Raw genomic sequence first — 27,378 nt, forward strand, 5'->3', positions numbered from 1 at the left:
TTGCCCAGTACAAATACATAGCAGGCTTAAAAAAAAAAAAAAATTAAAAATTGAGAAGTGCCAAAGAGTGTTCCAAGAGGAGCCTGGCAACATAACTTTTGCTAGCTCTTAAAGGAGATGTAGGCATGTAACTAATTCCAGAAGTGGACTTTAGGCACTTGTGCTAAAATTCTGTGCTGAGTCTGATGCTTTATGCGCTTCTAGAACAATTTGATCTTCAATTAGAAGTATGTTTTTATAGCAAGTGTTTGATTAGATTTTTTTTCTTTTATGTAGCTGAAGAAGCAAAATGCCAGCCTGGGACGAATCCAGGCGTGTAACTGCATTGATAACAACCTTGGAGCCACCTGCAGGGCTAGAGGAAAGAACTGACACTTACAAGTTCTGATGTTGGTCCGCAGCTGAGCTCAGGACAGTTAGAAAGGTCACAGTGGATGCAGACAGTTGTGCTTCCAGATCCTTTAGGCAATTGAGAGCTGAAATAGTCTAGTGTAGGTAGGCTAATATACTTCTCTGTAATATATATTTTTGACAGTGTTATTCTAATATCTGGACAAGCTAGACTCTGTACTATAAATGACAACTACTTGTATGTATATCAGAGCTAGAATTTTGAAATTTTAGACTAATTTTTTTTAAAATCATAGTCTACGAAAATCTGTTTTCAGAAGTGCTGTACAGCTCTGTCTCTCCCCAACTCATACAACTCCTTTCCTCTTTGCTAGCCATCTATGACACATTCCTTGTGGGCATACTGACTCACAACAGTTTAAGGGCCCGGAATTGAGTATCAAGGTTTTAAGTTTGTTGTGGGCCTCAGAGCAGATCTGAGCCTGGGGCGTGCTCCTTTCCATGCACATGACTTAAGATTGTCTGGTAAGATGAAAATGGATATGCTTGTCTGTCCCTGCAGGTAACAGAGCTGCGAGGACTGGCCACTATTCTCGTTGGTGTTGTGACATGCGACAACATAAACTTCTTTACAACCAAGCCTCAGGCAATCATTGTGGATATAACTGAACTGGGCACTATCAAGCTACAGCTGGAGGTCCTCTGGAAGTAAGTACAGCTTCAAATGAAAAAAGCTGGAGCTAAACATTTGAAATAAATTAAAGGCTCCTAAGTATGTCACTTAGTAGCATTCAACATCATAGTCCTCTTTCTATTTGCAGAGTAGGTGCAGGATAGATAGCAGCCACATGCTTCGTCACAGCAACCCCAGCCACTGTGCCTGATCTCTGACTCTGTGGGACCAGTCCTCAGGAAAGGGAGGGGGAAAGGGACAGAAGCCATTTCTGTGACCCTTCAGTTCTTTGTGTTGATGTTACCAGAGCCACGGCTAGCCACATGGACTGACTATAGGCTTTTACTTAGCTTACTGCTCTTCAGAATGAGCATTCAAGTCTAGCTCCAAGCAACGTATGTACATCTATAAAACATGAACAATAATCTTAAAGATGATGAAACGCAACTGAAAATAGCAGTTTCTAGGCACAATGACAAAAAAATATAGCTGAAATTTTAGGACAATCGCTATTACCAGGCCACAATTTGTTAAAAAAGAAGCTTTCCCAAAGTCTTAGCACCTTCCTATTTCACTGTGCTTAGAGTTATAAATACCCTGTTTGTGCACTACAGGGAAGCTTGGTTGCAGATGCACTTTTAAAATAGCTGAGTATTTACATGGTGCCTGTGATTTGTTAAATTGATTTATAATTTAAATCTGTAAATTGATTTTTGTAGTGGATTACTGATGTTATTAAAAGCAAATTCTCACTTTTGTGAATGCTGCACTGGAACTTCTTCACTCTAGACACAGCACCGTAGATTTTTGAGGTAGTACTGTTATTTCTGCTTTATGGGACTGTCAGTCTATACTGAGAGTTTTGTCTGCAACAAATCAAAACTTTTTAATCTGTTTCCATTTACTATTGTCCAGGGGTTAAATCTGGCCATCTTGGTGAAATGCTGAATTAAACAATGGGCGCTCTTCACTTGTACTTTTGTATATGGCTTACTGCGGTCCTCAGTTCTTCCCAACCCAACATGGCAAAGAGGCATTTGAACACACCTCCATGATAAGGACCTTCTTGAAAGGCCACTTTGTGATGACTTGTGGATCTAGGCTCTCTCCAGGAAAAGCAGAAACTGAACAATGTTTAGATTAGGAAGGACAGGGAGCTACGCCTTGCAGGCCAGACTCACCTATGACTCAGCCTTACACAACTCTTCTTCTCTGGCCATGCTGGCTTCTTGTTTTCTTAAAAATTACCCCAAAATAAAAAAGCTTGTATGGGTTGAATGTATGGTCTGCCAAACATGCCCAAAAGCTAAACAGATCTCTCAGTAAGAGAAAAGTTTCCCTGCCCTTAGGATGAAGTAACCAAATGTATTTTACAATCAGACCTGATTTTACAGGTCTTAATTACCTTTGGAAGCATTGTTTGACTTTAAACCTTATCACAGTCTTGTAAGCCACCAACAGGAGAAATGCCACAAAGGTTTTCTGTTGCAATTCCCATTCAAGTGTTGATAAACAGTTTTGAGGTTGCATTTCTGGGCTCGGGGAAAGAAAAGCTTTATTAATCAACATACTGTTTTCTGAATGTCTTGTGTATGCTGTGGTTCTTGAAATTTACTGTTGACTTGTACATGCAGTTGGGCTGAAAAATGAGTCTTGGCAACAGCATCTGAAAATTACTTTCAAATGCACACGTTGCTCTAAGTCAATGAGAAATAAACTCACACAGCAGAGTTTGCCTGCACCTGTTGTTTATGACACTTTTTCCTCCTGAGATCTAACCATGGGCATCAGTATGTGTTTTGTTTTGGTGAGATGCTGCAGCTGCTCTGAGACTTTTGAGGCCTCTGTTTCTCATTTGAGAAGCTGAGCCACTAATTAGTTGGGTGACAAAGCCTCATTCCAGAAACTTGCTGTGATCTTGCATTATATGCCCTATGAAACATCCTCTTGCTTGTGCCAAGTTACGTATGTATTCCCATTTGAATCTGAAAGCAGGGACATTCATGGTAGAGTTATTGAAAACCCTGTGGAGTGGGGATGGTGCAAGTTGCATTGTATTTTTTTAAAAGCAGCTCTTAAAATGACGGCCCTTTTAAATGAAGGTGAATTAAAATATTCCGTTGTTTTGACATTTGCATGTCTTAGTATTGGGGAAGGAAGGAGAGAAGAGCGGCATAGGAGGATATATGGGCTCTCGTACATCCCCAGCAAAGTCAGATGCCTTTATTTGTCATCACTCATCCTGAAAAAACACACGCCACCAAAACTTGCATTGGGTTTAATCTGGATGTAAAATGATCAAAAGCTCTAGTCATGGTTTTAGAGCAGAAGGGGCTGCAGAGGGAACGCTCTGCTTGCAGAGATGCTTTTCTTATAAGGGCAGTCCCTTTTTCCCCTGACTTCAAGCCTAACATCTTAAGAAGCTTCACTTGTGCGGTGAAGGAGACATACTTTCTTTATTGAACTGGGTATAAAATCTGCTTTTGCCCTAATATGGGAAGTGCTGTGCTGAGTGATGGCACATTCATAGTGGAGTCTGGAAGAAATCACTTCTACTTTCTTCTTGTTAACCCACACAAATGGCATCTTACAGATTCACTTCATTTACTTTTGCTGGATCTACTTGCTTGCCTTTCCTTGCTGTCAATAACTTGCATAAATAATTATGCACATAAGTTGTATGAAGAAAACACCTCCCTATTCTGGGATATTGCATAGTTTCTCAGATAATAGCCTAAATCTCCAAAGCAAATGATACTTGTGACTAAATTTTCTAGAAAAATACAATTCAAATTAAGTTGACACTTGATTGTTGCAGTAGCTCACAGCTCAAAGTGCAGCTTTTGGTTGGCAAGATGAGCACTTCTATGGCGCTTGGGAGAACCATCACCCAGCTTTTAGAGTTGGCAACAGCTGAGCTGGGAGCAGAGCTAGTGGTGACGCATTTTCTTTGGGAGTTAATCCCCACTTGGAATTTTTCAGCGTCTGAGAAAACTCCAGCTGTGTGTCTCTGCTGTGTTTAAGTTTTGTGAAATGCGTTGGTATCCTACCAAGTGGATTCTCCAGAGCACTTCTGCGTGGAACTGGCAGGCTCCTCCTCTTTGACAGCCTGTTTGCTGAAGTTGTTTACAGGAAAGAGAAGTTGTGTGGTGATAACTAAGGGTATTTCTGTTTTCAAAGAGAGCACTCAAAATAACAGCTGCTTTTTTTCTCTAATTTGAGAATGACTAAACAAATCCAGCTGACTTGCCCAAGCTTCCCTGAGAGGCAAGCTTTCAGTCTAGACCTGCTTGGTGAGAAATCCAAATGCAGATCACTCTTCCACTTCTAAATGTATATTTTCTTTAAATAGGCCACTAGTCTTCTGGGCTCTAACAAAAGTTCCTTCAACTCCTTTATAGATTATGCCATGAGGAGCTTGGGCCTGTTGCAGAACGGCTTTGTTGGACAGTTTGGCGGAAGACTTTGGTTTTTTTGCCAACCTAAACAGCAGCCTGAATTCTGTCTCTCACATGAAGGACAAAGAGAAAGCCTGTATTCTCTTTTCAGAACTTCAGTTAGCACCCCGTACTGGGATCTAAGGGTACCAGCCAGCCAGAACCACTCTTGTGATTTCTGCCCACTTTGAGCCTGTGCTGGCCTGGCTCACAAGGGTTCGGGGAGCAGTAGAAAAACCTTAAGGGAGAATAAAAAAGGGAAGTCTGGTTTTTGGATACATACCTACTGACAGTCTTGCTCTTATAGATGAAAACTTCTATGAATAGGTGGTTACTCATGCAGGTATCTTTAGGCAGTAGTCTGTCAATGCATCTCTGCTTTCGATGGAAGTGCTGTTTCATAGCTTAGCCTTGTGATAAGCTGTACTAACCTTGAAACTGGTGTTTATTATGCTTTAATGTGTAGGAGGAAACCTAACAACAGTCACACTTAAAATTGCATGGGCATTTTCACCTGTGTTCAATAGGGGAAAAAAAGAAATCTCAGTGAGTTCAATGCAGTTGACCACTTTTTTTTTTTTTTTTTTGTATTAATGCAAGTCTGGAATCACAGGCTTAGTAGTGGGGTTCAGACAGGTCTATCCACCAAGAGCCCTTCTGGCATGGTGGTATTTAATACGTGGAGCAACTGGACAGAAGGGGAGTGATTAGGGCACGGTCCGGGCAGTGGGAGAAAGGAATGCAGATCCTCTGGGGCTGAAGACTGAATTGAGTTCAGCTCTTACATGCTCTGCCTGATTCCTTATGTTCCTCTGAGAACATAAACCAGGAAGTGTCCTCCTTACACACCCAACACAGAAATGCAGCAGGGTGAGGGAAACAGTAGAAATCTCAACTATTTCATCCCTCCACAGGTTTGGTGGTTATGACAAAATAGTATCTCACTGGGAATCCATGCTTAGTGCTGGCAAGGCCGAGGTGCCTCTGAATGTGTGTGAATGCAAAGCTGCTGACGTTGTGGGAGGTTCAATCTAGGAAACATGAGCTCTGATGAATTGTTAACCCCTTCGAGGTCAGGCTGGGCATGTGAGTTTTGGACCTGAACACTGAAGTCCTGCAACAGTGCTAAGGCAAGCTAAAGGAGAGTTATGTGCTGCATTTACATTGGCCTTAACAATAATGGCATTGTACTGTCATGCATTTAATGCCAATATTGTAATTAGTCATAACTGAAAGCCAACACTTTTGGCAACACAGAAGTAGAATGGGGACAATAAAGATGATCAGACATGTGGGGCCACTTCCATTTTTTTTAATATAATTTTTCAGTCTTAAAAAGGTGTTGATGGATAATGCTGTACAGGCATATAGATGTTCGCTGTGGAGAATGTGGAAAGGAAATGATGAGCCACTGTTTCTCTCAGTACAGCCACAGAGACCACCCCCACCACGTCACAGTAGTTGTTCCACAATTTAAAGTTAAATAATGAAATTTCTGCATACTTTTGACCTACACGGAGATTTGTGTGTCAACGATTTCAGGAAGTGAACAGACAAACTAAGGAAAAGCATGTGACAATTAAAGGCAATAGTCTGCTTGCAAAGTCTGGTGCATGACAGATCTAAGCTATGGATTGCCTCAAATTTGAGTGTGCGTCTGGGGAAAGCCTACTATATTTGACTTACTTCCTATGTTTTTCCCCTGAGTATCCTCTACTGGCTTCTGTCAATGTCAAGATGCTGGGAGAGATGGCTTTGTAGATCTGTCCCAGTACGATGTTTTGTTTGCTGTACAAATGTGGAACAAGATGATGGATCATGCCCAAAGTGCTTACAACCGAGAGATAACAGATGCTTTAGAGCAGACTTCATTCTTTCCTTCACCCTTCCCATTGCTCTCTCAACTTGTTATCTTGCAGTAACGGGGAGCGTGTGCTTGTTGGGAGGGCAGCTGAATAGCTGTGTTTTGCTAGAGGGTTTTAGTAATTGTCAAAGGGGCAAAACAGATTTAGCTTGTTATTCCTGTCCCTTTCCTCCAAAGTGTCATTTTGCATTACTGCATTGCTATATGAAAAGCTAAAAATGAAAAATCTGAGGAATGGATCCCTGTGACTCTTCTTAAGAAATGCTATGGATGGGAGTAATTTGCTTCCATCAGTAAACATAGCAAGCTTTGGCTAAAAGGCTCTTGCTGTCAGAAACCCAATTTATTTTCTGCATAGTGAGACAATGCTGATGCTTGTTAATGTGACTCTGTGGAACTGGCCTGTTTGATGAACGCCAGCTGGGTGACACTGGCTAATTTAGCCAATTAACCTGTATGAGGCAAGCTCACAGAGTGTTACCTCCATGCTGAGGAAGACAGCGGTGTGTTGCACTGCAGGATGCTGTTGAGAATTGTCCCCGTGCACCGTGAGAAGCTAGAGAGAGCTGGAGCTCTGTTTTTCAGCTTTTGCTAGAGGCAGAAGTTCATTTCCCTGTAATTGATTAGTCCTCATTATTGTTTGGATCTTTTCAGACTTCTTGTGGTTCTGTATCATACAGCTAAATGCAGCTGACTTTATCCTACTGTTTGGTCATTATATTCATATCTATGAGATTAGATTTATTATAAACAATTCACTTTTTTCAAAGTGCCAGTACTTCAGTGGAAAAACAAACTTTCTTTTGGTGCCACAAGGCATATCAGTAGGGAACAAAAGTAACATGTAGAAAAAACAAACTTGCTTTACTTAACTTTAAATATGTTTTCCCTCTCCTTGTTAGCTGAGTTGCATTTTGGGAAACAGTTCGTCCAAGTTTCCTTAGACTGCTTTGCAAAGGAGCTGGGAAATTAATGGCTGTGATGTAGTAGGTAATTGGGACATCTTTAGAGCAGGACTTGTCAGACTCTTGTAGACCATAGCCAGTAGCCTCTGGGGCTATAACCGGACTCGTCCATGACTGCATGAACCACGTAACTTGCCATATACCACTGCACAAGCTGCTTCTGCCAGCTAAAGTTGTTGTTTATTAATATTTAGAGGATAATTAAGGGTTTTTAGTGGCTTTTTCAGATGGTGTGTGCTCTGCAGGAGGGAAATGAATGACAGTTTTCCTTTATTACATGTGTTATGTTTCCTTCTGATCTGGTACGGTGTATGTCTCGCTACCTGTCCTGTGGCTGTCAGCAAGCAGCCTGGACTGTATTGCCAGCACTGGTGTCTGTGTAGGATGCTGCAGAAGGACGGAGAGCGCTTCAGACTTGTGGCCTGTTGGACTCTTCTTCCAAAGACTCTGGCACAGGTCTCTGTCTAAAGGGTGTTGAGAATTCTGTGTAAAATATACAACCCTTTTGCCTACCCCTTTCCCTGCTGGTGCAATCAAAGATACTGGTCAGAGAGGCAGTCTCTCTTTCCTTTTATTCCCTGTGTTGTTTACTAATGTCACAGCTCAGATCCTAAGAGCTGTTCCTGCTGCTAAACATTTCTGTGCTTTCTGGTCTTACTGACACTTAGGCCTTTGTGTCTTCTGCTACAGCCCCTTTGACACAGAGAACCTGTTTTTGTCACCTGGAACCACTGCCAAGTTTTCTGTGGGTAGCAGGAAGAGCTCATTGTACAACTGGACCCCACCAAATACTCCCAGCTTCAGAGAGAAATACTACCTGGTGAGTATGCTGAGGAAAGCAAAATGCAAAGCACAGACCCAGGACTTGATTTTGGGATTAGATTAGGCTATTGAAGAACACACTCAGAAATGTGAAAATGTAGCACTCCAGGGCCTTTGCAGTTTATTTTGGGGCTTCGTTACATTTTTCTTTTAACCCCTATTCTTTTGAGCTCCATTTTAGATTTTGTAAAAGAAAAAAAAACCCAAACCTGCCAAATATTCCTCTTGGCAGCCAGAATGGTAGGGGTGGGGGCATCTGTTCTAATAGTCTACGGTGGGAATCAAACTGGGAACCAGTCTGTCTCAGTAGCCACAGAGCAGAATGGCATCTTAGAGGTGCTGTGTGAAACAAGCCTTCCTCTTCCTCAACCCCACTTTTTGCCAAGTGTATCCCAGGGGAATAGAAAACCCTGTCCTCTTTCTCATTCGTTCAGGAGGGTTTTGTTTTAATGGTTGTTTTATATGAACCTGTTAATTCTGCCATACATCTCAAATACTAATAACATCATATATGTGTTCCCCTAACATAAAGTCGAAGTCAGGTTTGGCGTTGCCTCACCAAGGCAGCAGAATACGCAGTCTTCTTTGGAAAGGTTTAATTATTTGTACAGGGTATGTTGGACTCTTCAAAATGAACGTTTCCTCTAACCGCTACATTCACATCCTGTCCTAAGCTGATGTGACACGAAAGCTGCTTGGCAAGGTTTTTTTTCCAGAAACAATTTTTTAGCTGTGTTGGTAACTTTCATCTGAAAGATCTAAAGCACAGTTACTGCTGCTCCACTTAGGTCATCCAGTAGGCTCTTAATATTTTGTTTCAATAGTTTCTTTTGTCCAGTCTATGCTGGCCTGGCTCCTTCTGTGCAGAAGAGCCCTGTGGTTTTGATCAGTTTGGGTGCGTATGTTTCCAAGAACAGGAAACCATAGTTCTCTATCTTAGGTGGTATCTTATGCTTTTCAACTGTATATATGCTCACTTACGAATCTGTTTGCTGTAGTCTGTTTTGCAACAAAGGCAGAACCAAGGGGATGTAAGTGATGAAGCTCAGCCTCCCAGCATATTGAGCTACTTGGCTGCCTGTGATTTTGATGTACATGGGAGGAGCAAGCCTCACAATCCTGCAGAGACAAGCGAGGCAGACTCGTTCAGCTCTGAGGATCAGAAAGGGACAGAATCCAGAAATACAACTCCAGCTCTAGACCATAGGACATTGCCATTGGTGATTATTCAAGAGACTTGTGCAGAAGAGCGACAGCATCCTCTTCCAAGTCACGCAACTCTAGATATCCTGAAGAAGACTCCGTGTGTGGATGGATTTCCAAATAAACCATCGAGTTTTCTGAATCACCACAAAGGTGGTAGAGATTCTTTCAACCAGAGCAGAAATCGCCGTCTGACAGAGCAAGAAGATATTAGCCAGAAAAGCTTGAATGCTGCAAATGACCTAAAACCAGATGGACGTACAAAGTCAATTGATAAGACTCTCCAAGAAGTGTTAAATTTGCTGAAATTACATGATGTGGGGCAAGCCCAACTGAAGAAATTGGAATACCGGATTTCATCTCTGAGGGATAAGTTAAAGGTATGGTAGCGTTTTACTCTTGGTAGATGGCGTAGCTTCCTCTGTTACTCCTAAAACTGTAGAAGTTCCGTGACCCTGTGGTGGATTTGATTTAATATATCGATGGCATGTTCCCAAAAAGTAAGTTTGGCCACCAGAGGTCAGGCACTACTCAGAAAAGGCAGCCTTGAGTGCTAGCTACACTGGAGCACTGTGTTGCACAGCATCTCTCAGAGACAGCCTTCAGATGCTGTGCGCAGATCAATAATCTGGAAAAAGAAATTAAGAAACTGCATGCAGTCAAAGTGGAAACGAGTCTGGGCTAAGCATGATCTGAACTGTATGTCAGAGCCTCTGCATTTTGGTTTGTTTCTAATTTTTTTGATGTTTTTCAGATTTAGTATACCTTGAGATGACTGCTTCAGTTCATCAAACCTGATCTTTCTCCAGGATCACCTAGCTTTTACAGGCAGTTCAGTCTGTCTGACGAGTCATATGATGCTGAAAACATTTTTCTCTTTAGAGGAAAGGTCCTTGCTTTCTGCAAGCAGTGGGTTATACTGCAAATTTGGTAGCCTTGTAGTACATGGGGCCAGTGTGCAGACTTGGGAGATAAGATGCTGTAAGGTCATCTGAGGTCTGGAAAAATAAATGACGTTAACAAAACTGCATTGACATCCTGTTCCAGTGCAACCACTTTAAAAATAGAAATTAAAAAAAAAAACCCAAACTGCTCTCAAAGCAGCCTTTCCAAGGGGGAGAAAGTTAGTGGCCCCATGAAATCCACTACTGATATCAAAGTTCTTGGATACTACACTGGAATGCAACAGACCCCTAAGGTTGCTACTTCTATATTTGAAACAAAGAATGAGTGAAAACTGCACTAATGGCAGAAGATGCAGAGAAAAATCAGTCCTCATACTAACCTTAACAGGCATGGAAATCCAAAGAGGAATACAGACAGATTAAAATATTGAAGCATATTTTGACTTTAATTAGCAACATTGTTTTGGGATCAGAGCGCTGTGCCAAGAGCTAAATTTCCTGATGTGTTAAGAATGAAATCAGAAAAGCAAATTGATTTGTTGATTAAGCGTGATTTGAAAAACAGCAAAGAACTCATGCAAAATGGCCTGATAACTACAAATAACAATATTTTTCCTTCCATTCCATCAACAGCTAAAGACACTTCATCACAAACATTCATCTATGGAAAGTTTAATGGTGGAGACAGTACTGGAAAGCTTTGACTTTTTAAACGCTGACTGTAGTGCTGACGAGCTTTCATTATTTGGAAGCATAAGAACAGCCAGTATCAGGTATGTATCTGCAGCGCTTCGTTACAGGGACAGGGGTAAGGAGGGCGGATCTCGGGAACACTTGCAGATACACTATACTTGGCTAAGTAACGATTGTGCAGAGTTGGTATGAACATCCAGGATAGAAATGAATTTTTTTGAATACTCCGAGATTCGTAATTCAGAACACCTACCAGATTGAAATAGCAGGAAACTTAAACTGGACTTACGGAAACCATTGCAGAATGATACCCCCAGGCTGTGGTGGAAGGCCTAACACGTAGGACTGCTAGAAACAGACTGCAGGAAAGAGGCGTATCAGGATGATGCTGAACAGTTCTGCGCTAGCGGGGGAGAGAGCTACTAGTAATTCACAGAGCTCTTCTACCTGTTCTTTCTTTTGAATTCAGTTTTGCATTTTGCAAGTTGCGTAGCACTGAAACTTAGGTTCCAGAGCTCCGAGCCTGATCCTGGGAGACTTACTACGCTCCCAGTATCATCGAGTTGGGAGAACACCAAGGGATTTGTCTGTTATATGTGCTGCTTTTGCAGTTCATCAGCTGCAAATGAGCCAGCAACTCGATTTGCATTATCTGGAAGCACCTTTACTAGTATTGATTCTCCAAAATGAGATTTTGTGGGATCAAGTGATCCAGTATTACTGTCCTGGAATGAGTTTTAGAAATAAAGTCCTCATGTTTTTAAGAAGTGTTATAAATGCAATAAAAAATGCTGTTATCTGTTAAATGCCACCTGGTTTGTACTTCTGCAACTTGCTTGGAGGCCACTATTGAGATGGCACTACTTCATATTTATTTGGTCATGAGACTTTTAACACTTTCCCCCCCGTCCCCCCCATCTCAACAGCACATACAATGACAACACGCTTCGGTCCCTCAGCTGTGACATGAGAACAGAAACAAGAGATGTAACTACTGGTGATGACAACTTAGACACGCTTTTGATAACTCATCTGAAGCTGTGCAAAGGTCTTTTGCAGGTAAGGAACAGCCTATGGGTTTCCAGGGCACTGGTTGTAATTGTTGATTCTGATTACGGACGAAAGTGAATATGTAGCTGGTTCTTTTATAAAAGCAGGAAGATTCAGAATAGAAATTGAGTCCAAAAAAATGCAGTGTATACATGTGTAAGCACAGAACATGTCACACAAACCTCTGCTGCTTTTTTTTTTTAGCCTCTGGGTTTTGCTGAAGCTTTGAGTAATACCTTTGTGCCCAAGGCAGGCTGCTAATGCAGTAGGACAGATTTGGGTTGAATTGCGTATCGATAACAGGTGACCAGTTATTTTAATGAATGAAAAACTGCTACTACTGGAAAGGAACTGCTAGCATGTAGGGCAAGAAAGAACTCTTATCTCCCCTTGAGACCTCATTCCTCAAATAATAATTTTGGTTATAGTGCTCAAGCACATTATCATCCTCAAAGTATTAGCTCTGATGAGGATGGGCAGCGGAGGACAGTGTAACTGTTCGTATTGATCTGCTACGCAGTTGTCAATGGACAGGGGCAGAGAAGGATGTCAGATGCCGGACAGCCTGTTCCAGCATAACGTGATTGACTCCTGTTCTGCTGAGCAGCTTTGCACTCAAAAGTGACCTGTCCGTGCTGTGATGGATAAAGAGGCCTTTTGAGAGCAGCTGGTGTTTTCTCTCAGATTTTAGAAGTTTGATTCTAAGAAACAAATCCTCATTCATCTTGAGCTTGATACTGCCTTTGTTTCAGCTACTAAGATAAGCGCGTTGCATTTCAGAAACTGAGGTCACCAAATGTAGCCCAGGTTGTCCAGGAGAGCATTTTGGAAGAAGTATCAGAGCAGACAGAAGTCCTGCGGGATGTCTTGGACATGTCTGTTGAAGAAAGTGAGTAACTGCATTATTTGAAGGCATGCCAGAGATGTGAGAGGTACAGGTAACTCTGCTTGAGCTTCCCCAGACACATCAGGGTTTCATTCTAAATTCCTCATGTTCCCATAATTAAATCAGCTCTTATATCTGGATTCTTAGAAAAAACAGGGCTCACTGTTTGTTTGTGTTTTTCCCCTGAAAGGAAAGAAAAGATTTGAAGATGTTTGGCTCAAAGAAATAGTAGCTGAACTGGTAATGTCATAGAAACATACATAGGATGTTAAAGATGATGGAGTCTGCAGTCAAAGAACAGCAGAGCAGCCTTAATAAAATCCTATTTTATATCTATGTTTTTACTTAGTAAGCAAAGAACCCAACTTCCCTACACATTTGCAAGAAAAGTTTGGTGTGCAATTTTTCCTATCGCAGGCCTTCCCCCTACTAAATTCTTCCATTGACTGTTGGATATGACAAAATGATAAAGGCACAACGAGAGACTTTGAAGGCTTTTGTTCTCATTGTGGTAAATATAGTGGCAAGAATGCAAATTTTAGTTGAAAGCACGTGCTGACATTTTATCCTGAAGGATGTGAGAATAAACCATTCCCTAGAGCAAGGCTCCGAAGGGCCTTTGGCACAACATGACGAGGGAAGTGTAGGAGTCTCAAAGGCTGAACACAAGTTCAACATCTCTATAGGTAAGAGTGAGAAATTATAGGGTTTAAATGATAGTGAGAAACCACAAGGTATTGCTTCAAGTGCTCTTCTGAAGTGTTTGATGAAAGCAAGCCTGCCTCAGCCTATGCACGGAGGTTCAGAGGTCTCCACTTGTGAAGGTCCGTATGACAGGATCTCTAAAATGCTTGGAAACAGCACATCTCTTGCTGGTAGAAGTGCAAACAGTTCAACTTACAGAAAGTTCTTCTGAAACTTGGCTCAGATGCTGGGATAAAATGAATAATGAGAGGCAGGAGAGCTGCTAGGCATCTCATTCAGGTCTCATAATGACGGTTTAGGAGCTCAACCCAAGCTCGGTGAAATCAATGCTTGCAGATGTTAAAATACTGGCAGCAAGTCTCCAGCTTTGAACAAAGCCATCTATATAATGCAAATAAAAGTTATGCTGACACGTCTCTAGATATGCCATCTGCTGCCTAATTTGTCATGTAAAATCCAAAATCCGCTAGAGCTCACTCACTTTCTAAAATGAGATTTTTTTTTTTTTTTCTCCCCCTCCCCAGTTATTCAAAAGGCTAAAAAGAAGAAGCACTATCTGAAAATCTGGAGTGATCTTGCAGAGCCTGGCAGCTTCTTGTTTGCTTCAGCAGAAAGATTCCGTCATGCACTAAAATACACATCGATGCTCAAAGTGAAGGAAAAATACCCCGGTCAATTAGAAGCAGGTACCAGTCTGTTTCTTGAACACAAAGCCACTCTGGTTTCATTTTATTGCACAGCTTAAAATTGTCCTTGTGCATTTTAAAAATTAAACTAAAACTCTTACTTGTTTTAAGCAGCTTCCGTCTAACCAAGCTTTCATTTTCCCATTTGTTCTTTTCTGTGTTACTTTCAGTATTGCAGAGGTTGCTAGAGCAGATCATCACCTGTGACGGGTTGCTCCCCTCTCTGTACCTCCAAACAGAACCAGTTACTTTATTCCAATTTTACGGCTACCTGGAGAAACACCACATTACCAGCCTGGAGAAACACCTGGGAAAGCTTGCTAAAGAAGGTAATGGCCATGCTTGGCAACTTCACTTGAACTCACCGGCCCAGCAGCTGGCTGTTGCTCTCCAAGTTACTACTCAAGATACACTTTCAGAGCAGAAAACAGCCCAACCATTGCACTGACAATTTCTTTCCATTTTAATACCCCTTACGACCATGTAGTTTTAATTAGAACAGGAAAGACACGCTTGACTCCCATATCTAACCGGGTGGAAACAAAACAGAGGTGTGAAGGAGGGGTTTGTCTTAAGTAAGTGCCCTAAGGAGTGGGTTCTGTGGTATTCTGAAGTTAAAGCAGAAACAAAGCTGGCAGCAATCTACAGCTGGATTCAAGGACTGAGTAAATGTCTGTAGCTTTGTGTGACTATAGCAGCTGTAATCAGACACAGATAATAACAATAAAATTTCAGAGGTTACTAACGTGCATTTTCTAGCACGAGGTAGCCAGTGTCTTGCTGAAGCCTAGTCCAACATATGAAAGTACTTTAAAACTTAGTCTGTATCAGAAAAGAATTATTTTAAAAATACTCCTGATATTGGCTGCATCTTTAGTCTTGTTTTGATGCAGATGACTCATCTGGTGGGGGACCAGGAACTTGTGCAGTGCTAGCCAGTGAAAAAGACCTGGAACATTCTTCAAATTGAAACTGTCAGTCCAGTGCCTGATCTCTTATTTTTCGAAAGATAGAGGGTTTTCTCTTTGACCAGTACAGCAAGATCTTTCAGGGATGTTGAAAAGTATTTTGCTTGATCGTGGCTTCCTTATCATGGGACGAGACCGCTTGTCCTAACATCCACAGGTGTAGGAGTTCTTTTGCACTCCGTGTTGTGCTCCGTGCACCCGGGTCCTAAAAGGGCCAGGGCTTTGCTGCACCCTGTGAACTACCGTTGTGCAACCATCGTCTCTGCTCCGTTCCTCAGCCAGCCTTGGCATGGGAGGAAATGAAACAATGACAGGGAAAGAAGACAGGATGGTCAAAGGGGCCGTCGTCCTGATTTGCTTCCTGCCACGCTTGGCTTGCTTGTAGCCATGCGAATAACTACTTGTGGGGAAAGGAGACTGAATTAGAGAGGAGTTTGTCTTCTCTTGATAATGTCTTCCTTTGTCAGTTAGTGAAGTTGAGCCCTTTCACTTGCAGTGATGCTGACTGAGGAGCTGCAATGCCCTGGGCGGCTGAAGACCCTTAAAAAATTGCGAGGAAAGCGACTGAACAAACTCCAACCTCTACCACAGACTTTACGGCTACTTGGGATTTTACAGCTAGACGACAACCACCGCGTCAGCAAAGCAGCCACATCCTGCCTCTCCCGTGCAGCAGCAAGCAAGAACTTCAGGGAAAGGGTAAAGACCGCAGTTCTTGCCGGCCTTTCTAAATAGATGCTGAAATACATGGGACTTGTTTTATCCTAGAATAGCACTGCTGTCCTCTCTGCGCTTCATTAATCTGTTCACTAGACCCTAAATTACATCAGTGCTCAAGTGATTTGTCTACACCCTTTATTCAATTTCAGATAGGTAAAAAAGTGCTTATAGCAGTCTGAGTGCTTGATTACGCTTAAGTTGATAAAGCCTCCCCCCCCCCTTTTTTCATTCAGGCTGTCATCTTTTACACTGATGTTTTAGCTGACTGTGATGCAAGACTTCAGCAAGCTGCGTGTTTGGCTCTTAAAAACCTCAGAGTAAGTATTTACAGCTCTACTTTTGCTGTGCATGTCTGGCCAAAATTGCTAGATGCAAAAGTGTATCATCTAGGTTGTTTTTTTTAAGCTGGTAGGGTTACTTTTTCAGCTTCCTTCTATTTGGAATTAATTCTTTGGCTGCCAAAGTTCCAAGCTATTAATGCTGTTACGCAGAAGGCAGTAGGCAGAGGGAGCTGCAGGCATCTTGGAGGGTCTCAGGTTGATCGGAGGGGCACAGGACAGTGGCCGAAAGGATGTTTTCTAACTTGTACAATATTGTCAGTGGCGAAGGAGGACAGGCGCTGTCTGACTGGGGGACGTCTGGCATGTAGAAAAATGAGCAACAGTCAGCTACGTATGGAGTCAGTTCTAAGGCTTTAACTATAGAAGCTTCAAGTTAAATCTGTTCATCTTTTTTTTTTTTAACAATAGCTGATTATAGTCAGAAAATAAAAGTAATATTTGCATTGCAATTATAAGAAACTGTCAGAACAGATTTAAAGCTTTCCAGCAGCCACAAGGCTGTAATAAGTTAGCTTGCACAGAAGGGATTATTGCGAGTACAGCTCCTACAGACACGGAGGCACAAGATAGCCCCAACAAATCGGAGCCTTATTCTCAAAGTCAGATTCACAAAGCACCTCCTGCCCTTGCACCACCTGCATTAGCTCTTTCAGTGAAGGTCCCGATTGCTTTACGCCAATTCAGTGGTGCTGCAGCAGTGACCTGTGCCCTAGAACTTTTACCCTTTTTCATGTCCTAAAACAGGAGAGAAAGTAGCAGGGGTGAGATCACGCTCAGAAAAATTAACTGCAAGCTGCTGTATTGGGGGAGAAAAGAAAGGTCGCAGTAGAATTCAGATGCCAGAAGAGGCGGGAGTTCGTATGCATGTGTGCACCCTGCAAAAAATGTTCATCAAGATGCTTGCTGAAAAGCTGCTGTTGCAGATTTTTCTTTTCTCAAACAGGGTGTCGAGAGTATTGAGCAGGTTGCCCACCTGTGCCAGTCTGAAACAGAGGAAGTTAGGAATGCCGCCAGGGAAACGACGCTGTCCTTTGGTAAGTCTTCCGTACAGCTTTAAAATATAGAGTCTGAACAAGTCATGTGAAATAGCGCAGGACCGGAACAGGCCTGACGCTCAGCCTGAACACATCCAGGGCAATGGAAATATTTCACCAACAGCTGTTTCATACCATTAAGGTGAACTTTGTACCGCGTATAATAACCAAAGGCTCCCATTAAAGCTTGTAGAACCAGACCAAGGAGATTACGGTAGGATAAAGTGCTTTAAGGACCACTAAACTTCTGAAAAAGGTGGCGGATAAGTACTGACAGTGCTGCCAGAGTACTTCCTAATAGCAGCACTGGCGTCAGCAATTCTCTCCTCCTAGATTTTGCGAAAAGGACACTTGAACCTGGCAGCTCACAATGAAGCCTCCTCTAGCTCCGAGATCAGCTAAGCTGATTTAAAGATCTTTTATACATACCAGAACAGCAACAGACGCTGGGCCTGGTGATCTTTTCTAGCCACCTACAAACTGACCGGTTACTTCGGATTTTGCTGTTCCTATGCTTCTTCAAATGGTTCCACTCTGAATGCCGGAGGGGTAAAGAGTACAAACAAAATGGGTTTATAGTGGTTCGTTACAAGTTACTTCACCTGAATTCAGGTGATCTGCAGTGCAGCTGAGCTGCTAACGAAGCGTCAGCGTTCCCCATCTGCTACTGTCCGGTATTTGTCCTTCCACTGAGGGCAAAGGAGAATTGCCTAGGCTAAATGCCTTCAATGCGCAGCTGCCAGCGAGGATGTCCAGTTTGTCTAGGAAACAGTAATTTCCCTGTTCTGTTCTTCCTAAAAACGCTGATTTCTGCTTAGTTCTGGGGATCTCCAGGCTTGCTTCACAGAAACACTCAGATTCACGCGTATTACAAAACAAGTTTTCCAACTGTGATGCTCCAAGTTGTTACTCATGTGGAAATGTTTACAGAAGGCCTGATTTTCCATGGTGGCTTCCAGCACTTTTTGGAAAACTACTCCTTTAGAGATGTGTTTGTCAGTGTTGAGCGTTCTGGTTGGTTCCGAACCGGGTCACAACAGAAGTCGTGCGGGAGCATCACGTTTCTGGGGGTGTTTCTGACTGCTTTCTCTTCCTCAGCACGGGATATATTTTCTCTTTCTCCGTAGGTGAAAAGGGACGGCAAGCCTTTGAGAAAATGGACAGGATTTGCTGTGAATTAAGAGAAACTGTGCAACAAGAGGCTGAAATTGAAATCACAGTATTCTAGCAGCGGAATGTGAGGAGCTGACTCGTACTGTCCTCACAGCCGCAGCCGGGTGCCCGAGGATTTTCTTTTGTTGTTTATCAGTGTCTGGTTTCCCTACGCCCCGCTGCGTACGTGCCGCATCCTGACAGAGCGCAGTTTATTTCCAAAGGGGGCAGAGCCTGCGGCCTGCGCCAAGCGGACGGGTTGCATTTTCTCCCTCTCTCTCGGCACATGATGAAATACCAAGTGCTGGATGAAGAAAACCGAGGAGCGCTTAGAATGCGGAACCAGGCTGTCACTCGAGTTCAAATCCCCATCTCGCTGGAATTACCTGCCCCTGCTCAAACTGCAAGTCAAATATGATCTGTTTTCCCATAAAGTATTTTATTAATTTGCCATTTCTCCGAGGGGAGAGGAACGATGGCTCTCCAACAGCCCATCCAGCAACTAGCAGGCAACGGATCACTTACTTACATCAGCTGCCAGGTACCTTAGGAAGATCTAGCAGCATGGCTTGGTGGTTGCCTTTTCTTGTACAGTTTAGTCGCAGAAGGAAGGAAAGCTCGCTGCTTCAAAAGCCAAGTTCTTCGTAATCTCTGCAATTTAGGGCAGGTTCGAGCAAGGAGTGGCAGGGACGCGTGCTGAGCGCGTGTCCTCGGCTGTTTACAACGGAAGGGACGTGTCGTGTTTGCCATCGGCAGGGCTGACGCAGGGGCAGCTCTCTGTAGGGTGGTTGGCTGGTTTTGGTTTTTTTTGGTTTTTAAATTTATTCCTTTAGCCCTAGATCGAGACTTCTCATAATCGTACACCCCTTGTCAGGCTCCTTACTCAACACTTACGTAACTTAGTGGAGGGTAGCCATAAAGAGAAGCCTGGCTTCAGGTAAAATACTTGAAAGGGTTTGGCTTGTGTGTATATATCTATTTTTTTTATATATATATATAACTTTTCTATGCAGTATTTATTTGTTGGATTTCATCCTGTTTTCTAAAATCCTAATAAAACGTTTGAGACAAGTTCCTGCAAGTGCTTCAGCCGGATGTGCTCGCAGCAGCCCGAGGAGGCGTAAGGCGATAAAGCCCCGCGGGGAGTTCGGGTACGGGGCCGACGGGCGGCGCGTTGGGCACCCGCTTCTGCCGTCCCGCTGTGGAAGGGCCAGGCCGAACCCGGCCGAGCTCCCCTTCTGCTGCTGCTGCTCCGTTTGCAATGGGGCAGCTGAAGCCTTTTTACTGATGAGCTCTGAAGAGCAGGGCCGTGGTGCTCAGGTCCTGCTGCTCTATGGCAAAGCGCAACTCCATGGGCCGCTGTTCTGTGCGGAACTCTGCTTTTACCTTGGGGGTTTATTTAAAAGCAGGGAAGAGAAGCTGTTCTGCTTTGGTAAGTTCTCTCCCCCGCTCCTGGGGGAAGGGGAAAGCTGGTGACTTGGGAGAGAGAGGGCAGCCCAGGCTCTTCTTGCCCAAGCCTGAGCCAGGCTTCAACCCCGAAGGGTGCGGCACCGAGAGCGCCCGAGGGGCAGCGCCTGGAACCCCCTCGGCTCTTTTAATAGCACTTCATGAAACTACCGAGTTCTCTCTTGCAGCACCTCTCCTCCCCTTGCAGCTTTCCTTAAAAATGCAAACAAGAAGGTAAATGCTTTAATCCAAACAAGGTGGGAAGCTGATGGCTGCAGCCGCTGCGTCCCTGCCCAACCCAGCTTCCCGCCGAGGCACAACTCAAACTCCTGCAGAACATTTATGCTTGAGAGTTACCACGCTGCTTGTATTACACTGATGGCTGGGCCAAGGCAGTTCAAATTTAACTGTCTGAAGTGCCAGACGAGAGGAGGGAGGCGGATGTGCCGGGGAGAGGCGCGGGACGCTCATTTCACGCTCTTGTACTGGAGCTCTGCCCTCCAGGTGAGTTCTCGCAGCAACACTTAAAGCAACTTTCCGCTACACAAAGCCCCACCAAATACCACGCCAGCCCCGAGTCGCAAGTGAGTCAAAAGCCCTGAGAAGACGGGAAGCAATAAGACTCTCGTGTACGTTCTTTAAAAAAAGAATTTTATTGTTTCAACTAAAATGAGAACTGAAAACTTGCATGGGAAATTGAAAAACTGTACAATTTTACTGTAACCTGTGAGGTCTTTGTAGCGGCTTACACAAAAGACAAGATACCTGAAAATGTATTATACCAAAACATTTAGCTTTTTTGTTTTTTTGTTTTTTTAAAAAAGTTTATTCTATGGCAATCTGTAAAAAAGAAAGACCTGATGAGTAAATATTCGCTTAAGGCATATAGCAGAGCAGCTCACTAACTTTCTAACAAGTTTAACATGGATATTTGTCCATTTTCCAATAATAGGTTAACCAATACACCCACTGTGAAACGCTACTGTATATACACACCCAAACTACTACATACATATACAGGACAGCAAAACGAAAATGTTTAGGGTTCAGCATTACCAGCCCTATCCAGCCCTCCCCGGGCCTGCGGGGCGTTCCACCGCCCGTCCCGGGACGGTCTGGGCTGGGAACGGATGGGTGGGCAGGAAGGGGGGCGGTCAAAAGGTCTTTGTAGCATCTGCAGAAACTTTCTCTTGTTAGACTCGGGTGCCAGGGGGTTAGTCTGGGTTCGGAGGAAGGCTGCCTCGCTTCCCTGTCAAGCCTAGAATTTAAAAGGTTCCCTCTTGGGCACGGTCTAGAGGTGAGGTTGGTGTCTGTGTTGTCGAGTGTTTCTGCAGATGGAAGCACGCTACTGCCGTCTTGCCGAAGCGGCGCAGCCCCTCTGCCCTGCCCTGCCCTGCCCGCCCCGGGCTGCTGCTCCCCGCAAGCGGCGAGGGGTGAACGGGGCTGGCTGAACTCTGGAATGTCTGTACTACGCTGACTCAGCCGAAATGAACCATGCTCAACAACCGGGTTACACGGAGTACGCAGCAATTCAAGAGGAAGTCATGCCAAGTATTAGGCGAGTACATGTTATCTGATAAACACCAAATCGGTCCATCGCTGAACGAAGATACTTTCAGCAACACCCTTTGAACCACAGCCACTTAATGATCAGTTCATGCAAATATAATTTGGGCACATCAGTAAGCAGAAATATAAGTTCTTTCACCTTTCAAGCACGTGGTATTTAATCAGGACACTAGAAGACTTTACATGCATTTTAATACAAATGGGGTACAAATGTCGCCTTAGAACAATATTCTACCAGAGGACGGAGAGAATAGTGGGGACGAAGCAATCACATACTGTATCTTAAATACACAGATGAGCCATAATATATTACCATTTTTCTATACTCATTTTTCATGTTTCCAATAATATAACTAAATACTGACTGATTACAACATTCCTCCTTTCAAGTACTGGTCTGACCAACAGTCTCACAGGTAAAGGAGCGATTCCCAGTACTACCTGAGGATTTATTATTGTACTTTTGAACAGCCCTTGATGCAAGCTTAACAAAACACAAAACCGAAGAAACTCCCACCCACCTCCCCCCCCGTTCACCAACTTATTCACCGAAGGAAAAAAGCTACACCTACAGACAGCGGTGCAAAAATAAATACGGAGTGGCGAGAGCCTCGCGTAAGGTACTCCATAGCGATGTTCGCACGGAGAGTGGTGGTGAAGTGCTATAAATCTAGAAAGCCGTTAAAAATTAAAAGAACTGATTAGTAACACTGCTGCAAATCGGCCGTCACGGTTTAGTTTCAGTCACTACAGCTCTCAGCAGTGAGGTGACTCCTACCCTCTGCCCCGTGAGGCGAGCAAAGAAACCTCTGCTATCGTTGCTCCAACCACTCGGAATTTGGCACTACCGAGAGGAAGGGCAGTGCCTAGGCCTGGTCAGCGCAACGCCGGCTTCCAGGCACAGTTCCACCAATGCACCCAAATCCTTATTTACAAGCACTTGACCTTGTCCAGGCCCCGCGCGCCGGCGGGGACGCAGCGTGGTGCAGGACCAAGCCAGCCCTCGCCCGTCGCTTCCGTTAGGACAGCGATGACCCTGGCTGCGGAGGTGCGGGACTCGCCCTCCTACGCCGCCGTGCCCGCTAATTGCTGAAGGGCGTATCTTCGAGCCAGACTAAAGCCAGTATTTTAAATCTTTGCTTTAAAAAAAGCAGAACACACAAACGCTTGCATCATAAGCCAACCGATACGTCCGCAGACCAACGTGTCTCTGGTGAACTTTTTAGGTCTTAAGGAAGCTGCCACAGCGTGGATTGCTCTGGATGTACTGAAATGCTTTCCTGTTCACTGCCTGCGATGCCTCCGAGCGGGTGCCCTGCCCGGCCCTTGCAGGAAGCACGCTATTCCTTATGGAGCAGATGGAGAGTGAAACCGGGTTTTACATTCCAAATGATGAGGTTCCAGAACTGGTCCTTCTGAATGCCAACTGCACGATGCTGGTGGACGTGGTTTGGTTGAATTTCCCCTCCTGCTTCTCTCCTTCCCCTCAACCTCTCCTAACCCAGAATGTAAAAGTAACAACAGCTTTACAAAGGATGGTGCAATGTAAATAGGCGTATGTGCAAGTAGAGTGCAACAAAAGTCAATGAGGAGATACACTTATTTAAAAAAAAAAAAAAGGCAAAAAAAAAAAGAGCTTGACATGTTGGGATACCCTGAGCAAATGCAGAAGCCTGTTTCTATGAACACATGTAAAACAATAAGCTCTTTCAGAACAGTTATGCCAAGATTAAATATATCAATACCACAGGCACTGCCCACAACTCAGTCTTTAATGATGAAGCAAGTTAAAAAAACCAAAACAAAATAACAACCACAAACACCCCTCCCCAACTCCCTCCTTTCCAGAAAGTTTACATTCTTCAGGTATGTGGGTTTCTTTTTCTTTTTTTGGGAACTCATCGATATAAGTCATGTATTTGGTTACAACACTTGGAGAGTACAAGCAAGTTTCACTTGTGCCTAGTTTTTCTGTAACACAAAAGAAAAAGAACTGGCTTTTTAAAAAAGGCTAAAAACAACAATGTGTTGTAATTCTATTATTTAGTTTAAAAAAAAAAAAAAAGAAAAAAAAGGAAAACAGACTATTTGGCATTTTCTCTGCTTACTCCTGAATATTTTAAGGCCCTGAGTTTAGACTATTATGTTCTTGGGACCACAGGGCTAGATAAAACCCTAGTGCATCAATTCTCACTTTAAGCCCTAACCAAAGTTCCGGCCTTTCAACCTAAGATCTACCTCCACTGAGACAAGGCTTGCACGCCTCAATTAGCTTGCTTTCAGAGAAGCTTATTACAAACCGATCAAATCGTTGGTGTTTTCTGCAGGGTCGATGTCGCTGGCACGTCCGTCAATGAAAACACACCCTGTAACAGAGATAAGCTCCTGCCGTGAGGAAAGTGAACATGCATATATTCACTAGAAATGGCTTCCAAGTTGTCACCATGTTCTCGTCATCCTCTTCTGAGTTTTCGGACTTCATCGATTCTTCTTTGTGGGGCGAGAGGCGCAGATTTTCACCAACAGTTCTCCTCCGAATTTCAGTGTCTTGACTAGTGCTTAAGGGCAAAGAAAGAAACATTCAGCACCGGATTCCCCGTCTAGGAGAGAAGCCACGCAGACCCTGCAAGAGCGTGGCCTCACCCATGGGACACCGCAGGCAAAGCTGGAGGGCTCTCGCTATCAGGAGCCGCAGCAGACGACAAACCAAAGCCTATCACTAATTATTACAGCTCTGGCTATTAAATTACAGGTTTAGAACAGTGCTTGTCATCAAAAGCCATGCTTGGGAGTATTTTGTGCTCTTTAAAGGACAAGCTGACTTAGTTTTAAACACCACCTACTCCCGTTGCTTATCACAGACCTGCCACCTGCACTGAGACGAGCAGTGAACCAGCACACACCAAACCTTCGTCCAGGTCAGGAGAACATTAAGGTTCTAAAATCAAGCACCCGCCCAAAAAGTCAGAAAATGACGAACTGTGGCTGCTTGAGCAGCCGTAACTTAGAAAGAGTGGCTAAATGCACAGCGATAGCCTTTAATGTTGGAACTGAAGAGCTCGTCACCTTTAATACTCTCTAATCAGGCTTTTTTCCCTAGATACTAGACCTCCATCCTGCTGGCAGCGTGCTGGCACCCAAAGAGGCTTCATAACTGAGCGGGACCTTTTATATCTGCTGTACAACTTCTTCCAGCAGAGTTTAGAAAGCAGAGCATCATCATGCTGTGAGAACCCGTGGGGTGGTAACCAGCGGGGAGATGCTTTGCAGGGGGATTTCCTAGACATCTGCGGACAGCTTAGGTGCAGAAGAACTCAGGAATCTTCCATCCCAGACACTAGAATATCCGGGCAGGAAAATAAACGTGCTTAAGACTTCTGCTGCTTCTCCCCTCGCCACTGCCAGCACCAGGTCTATTTCCCACCCCGCCGTCTCCTCCAGCCTCGCGCTGTCCCACGTCCCTTCACACCAGACTGCTCCCCCCCTTCAGGCTCCCTGCCCCAGACAGGAGGACAAGAGCGATGATCACAACGGAGGCCTCATCCTGCAGCAACAGCACTGGTACGGAGTGAGGGAGCTCGGGATTCCAGTCCTGGCCTTTCCCAGTACGCCCGAAGCATCGCATAAGGTAGGATTTAACCTTAGCAAGGCAAAAGGCAGGCGCCCGGTCAGCCTCTACAGTGAGTGAAGACAGGCAGTTCCAGAGCATGACTCAACTCCAACCTCAAACAAGGGACTATAATAAATGAAATTAATTCTCTGAGCTCTTTAGAGCGAGACAGGTCTTATGTTCAGTTAAACTACACTGTGTAAAGTATTTTCAGGAAATCATTTATTCACTGAGAAATTCAGATTTATATAGCTAATGAGAAGACACAAGACACCAGCGCTAAATCCATACTCTTCGTTAGGCGTGGAAAGCATTAGCTGGCATCTCGCATCCCAGGCAAATATTCTGGTAACAGAACTGTATTGTCACGGAGGGCAGAAAGAGGGAGGTGCTACCCTTGCAATATTTCCTTCTTTTGTAGCTAAGCTTCCATTTGTATCCATTCCTATTTCCAAGATTTCCTTTCTTTTTAGTAAAGATGTTTGGAATTTGAGTATTTCGCTTCCAGAATCTCCCCAATGAAATAAGAAAAATCCGGATCAAACCGTTGTGTCACACTGAGCAGGGAAACACTTGCATTTTATCTCCTTGCCTCCAGCAAAATTTAGAGGGAGACAACAGGTTCAGGCCACGGTCTCAGCCCCTCTGCTCCACTATGGGAAAGGACGAGGAGGTTTACTTTGCAGAAAGACTACTGGAAACACATCTCGCTAATCTCCAGCTCCCGGAGTCACACACTCCCCCACTGGTTCAGCTCAATGAAACACATCAAGCCTGCCAGCTGCATCTCTTGAAAAGGCTCTGGAGTTCTCTGGACAATACTAAAACTTGGTATTTTATTCCAGTATTCCTAAGGGAAGCTGAAGATATCTTGTTAGGAGACCATCTAATGGGGGAACATTAAACTTTCCCTTGATTATCCCTCGTGGGTGTAGGGCTTTTTATTTTTATTTTCTTAATTTTGATTTTTTTTGTTCTGCGTGGCATTTGGTTGTTCTGAAAAAAACTAGTTAACATGCAGGACGCCAGCAACACCAAGGCGTGGGGATTTCAACCAGTTCCACGCCACTCTGATAAATCAGGAGTGACATCTAGTGGTTAAGCAGGCAGGAACCTTGGCTTCTTTGCTGCTCTACCGCTCGTGTACACAGCATTTCTGCACATTTATTAGTCTCTACAATTTAGGTTACAATGACGGGTAGAAAAGTTCTCTGTTCATGAGCCCCCTACTCCTTTCATCAAAGTAGCTTTGCTCGCAGTTAATTTCACCTTTCTAAGTGCGGCTAAAGCTAGTCAGCCTCGTTTTCAGCTACATGACTAATACCGCCTCTATGCAGTGAAAGAGCTGCTCTGTAACTTAATATACACTGCAAGACTAAACCACCTCATTACGCTGTCGCTTTTTCTTTTACTCTAGCAGGATCCCGTAAGAGGCCCTAGCTCACGTGTGAAGTTAAAAGGACATGAGCATAAGACCTTTACTGAAAAGATTTGGGGTTGGAACTACTATTACACTGACTCGATCAAGGTCTCTTCAGGACCTTCTGTATGAAATGCCATTTATGAGCAAACGACCTACAACCTCTCAACGCTGTAAGCCAGCTGGACAGTCGTCTTGGGACAGTTAAAAGTGGGAAACTAAATGAATTACCTGTCTGTGATCAGTGGTACAGATGAACGAGCTCTGCCATCTGGAACCGTCTCTTCCACAGCGCTGACTGAACATCTAATCTCTTCCTCTACTACTTGATGTTTAGGAAAGAACTCTGTGTGTTCATGCATCCTTCCGTTGTGCATTTCTGAGGTTCGCTTTGGTGGTCTGGGAGGTGGTGGGGTGTGTTCAGGTGGAGGGTCCAGGTCTTCATTGGAGAGCTCTTTCCACTGTTCCTTCAGGAAGGAAAGACCCTATTAAGCTTTTATCTACTTCTTCTATGTAAGCTGCTATAACTTTTAACTTTAACATGGCAGGGTCTTTACACTCTACCTTTTCATTTATTCTTAGAGTGGCTGTTCATTTGCATTGAAAAAAAGGAGGGGGGGGGGGGGAACCCAAAAAAACGAGACACAAGAGCTCCAAACCTAAGCTACATCCGGTACAGAAGGCATCCGCTATAAATGCAGGAAATTTTTATCTACTTCTGGAAAATTTAAAGAGAAACTCTGTTGCTAGAGTTCTGCTTACCATAAAACAAACTTACAGGATTTAATCATAATAAGCTTCTGGCATATTAGAAAATTTTTATTACCTGAAATAAAAGACAAGGCCGATTCAGCCAGTCTATACCCAAATTTCAGTGT

The 27,378-nt window shown here is 43.8% G+C and overlaps 2 protein-coding genes across 20 annotated transcripts in view; one reads left to right on the plus strand and one right to left on the minus strand.

Annotated features, from left to right (window-relative positions):
- RIPOR3 (RIPOR family member 3) overlaps nucleotides 1–19,526 on the plus strand; it is a 54,564-nt gene extending 35,038 nt beyond the window's left edge. For all 17 annotated transcript variants that reach the window (XM_082326251.1, XM_082326246.1, XM_082326245.1 and 14 more), the window contains 12 exons: nucleotides 914–1,059; nucleotides 7,981–8,110; nucleotides 9,111–9,695; nucleotides 10,854–10,993; nucleotides 11,840–11,972; nucleotides 12,744–12,852; nucleotides 14,079–14,240; nucleotides 14,411–14,569; nucleotides 15,705–15,907; nucleotides 16,162–16,245; nucleotides 17,213–17,303; nucleotides 18,431–19,526. In XM_082326251.1, coding sequence (XP_082182377.1) covers nucleotides 914–1,059; nucleotides 7,981–8,110; nucleotides 9,111–9,695; nucleotides 10,854–10,993; nucleotides 11,840–11,972; nucleotides 12,744–12,852; nucleotides 14,079–14,240; nucleotides 14,411–14,569; nucleotides 15,705–15,907; nucleotides 16,162–16,245; nucleotides 17,213–17,303; nucleotides 18,431–18,531 — 2,043 coding nt within the window. In that variant the 3' untranslated portion in view covers nucleotides 18,532–19,526. The remainder of the gene's footprint in view (nucleotides 1–913; nucleotides 1,060–7,980; nucleotides 8,111–9,110; nucleotides 9,696–10,853; nucleotides 10,994–11,839; nucleotides 11,973–12,743; nucleotides 12,853–14,078; nucleotides 14,241–14,410; nucleotides 14,570–15,704; nucleotides 15,908–16,161; nucleotides 16,246–17,212; nucleotides 17,304–18,430) is intronic.
- Nucleotides 19,527–23,345: 3,819 nt separating this feature from the next.
- PTPN1 (protein tyrosine phosphatase non-receptor type 1) overlaps nucleotides 23,346–27,378 on the minus strand; it is a 45,239-nt gene continuing 41,206 nt past the window's right edge. For all 3 annotated transcript variants that reach the window (XM_082326259.1, XM_082326258.1, XM_082326260.1), the window contains 2 exons: nucleotides 26,732–26,967; nucleotides 23,346–24,028 (listed from right to left, as the gene is read on the minus strand). In XM_082326259.1, coding sequence (XP_082182385.1) covers nucleotides 23,821–24,028; nucleotides 26,732–26,967 — 444 coding nt within the window. In that variant the 3' untranslated portion in view covers nucleotides 23,346–23,820. The remainder of the gene's footprint in view (nucleotides 24,029–26,731; nucleotides 26,968–27,378) is intronic.

Source organism: Platalea leucorodia (assembly GCF_965183815.1).
Source record: "Platalea leucorodia genome assembly, chromosome: 13".
Classification (NCBI taxonomy): Eukaryota; Metazoa; Chordata; class Aves; order Pelecaniformes; family Threskiornithidae; genus Platalea; species Platalea leucorodia.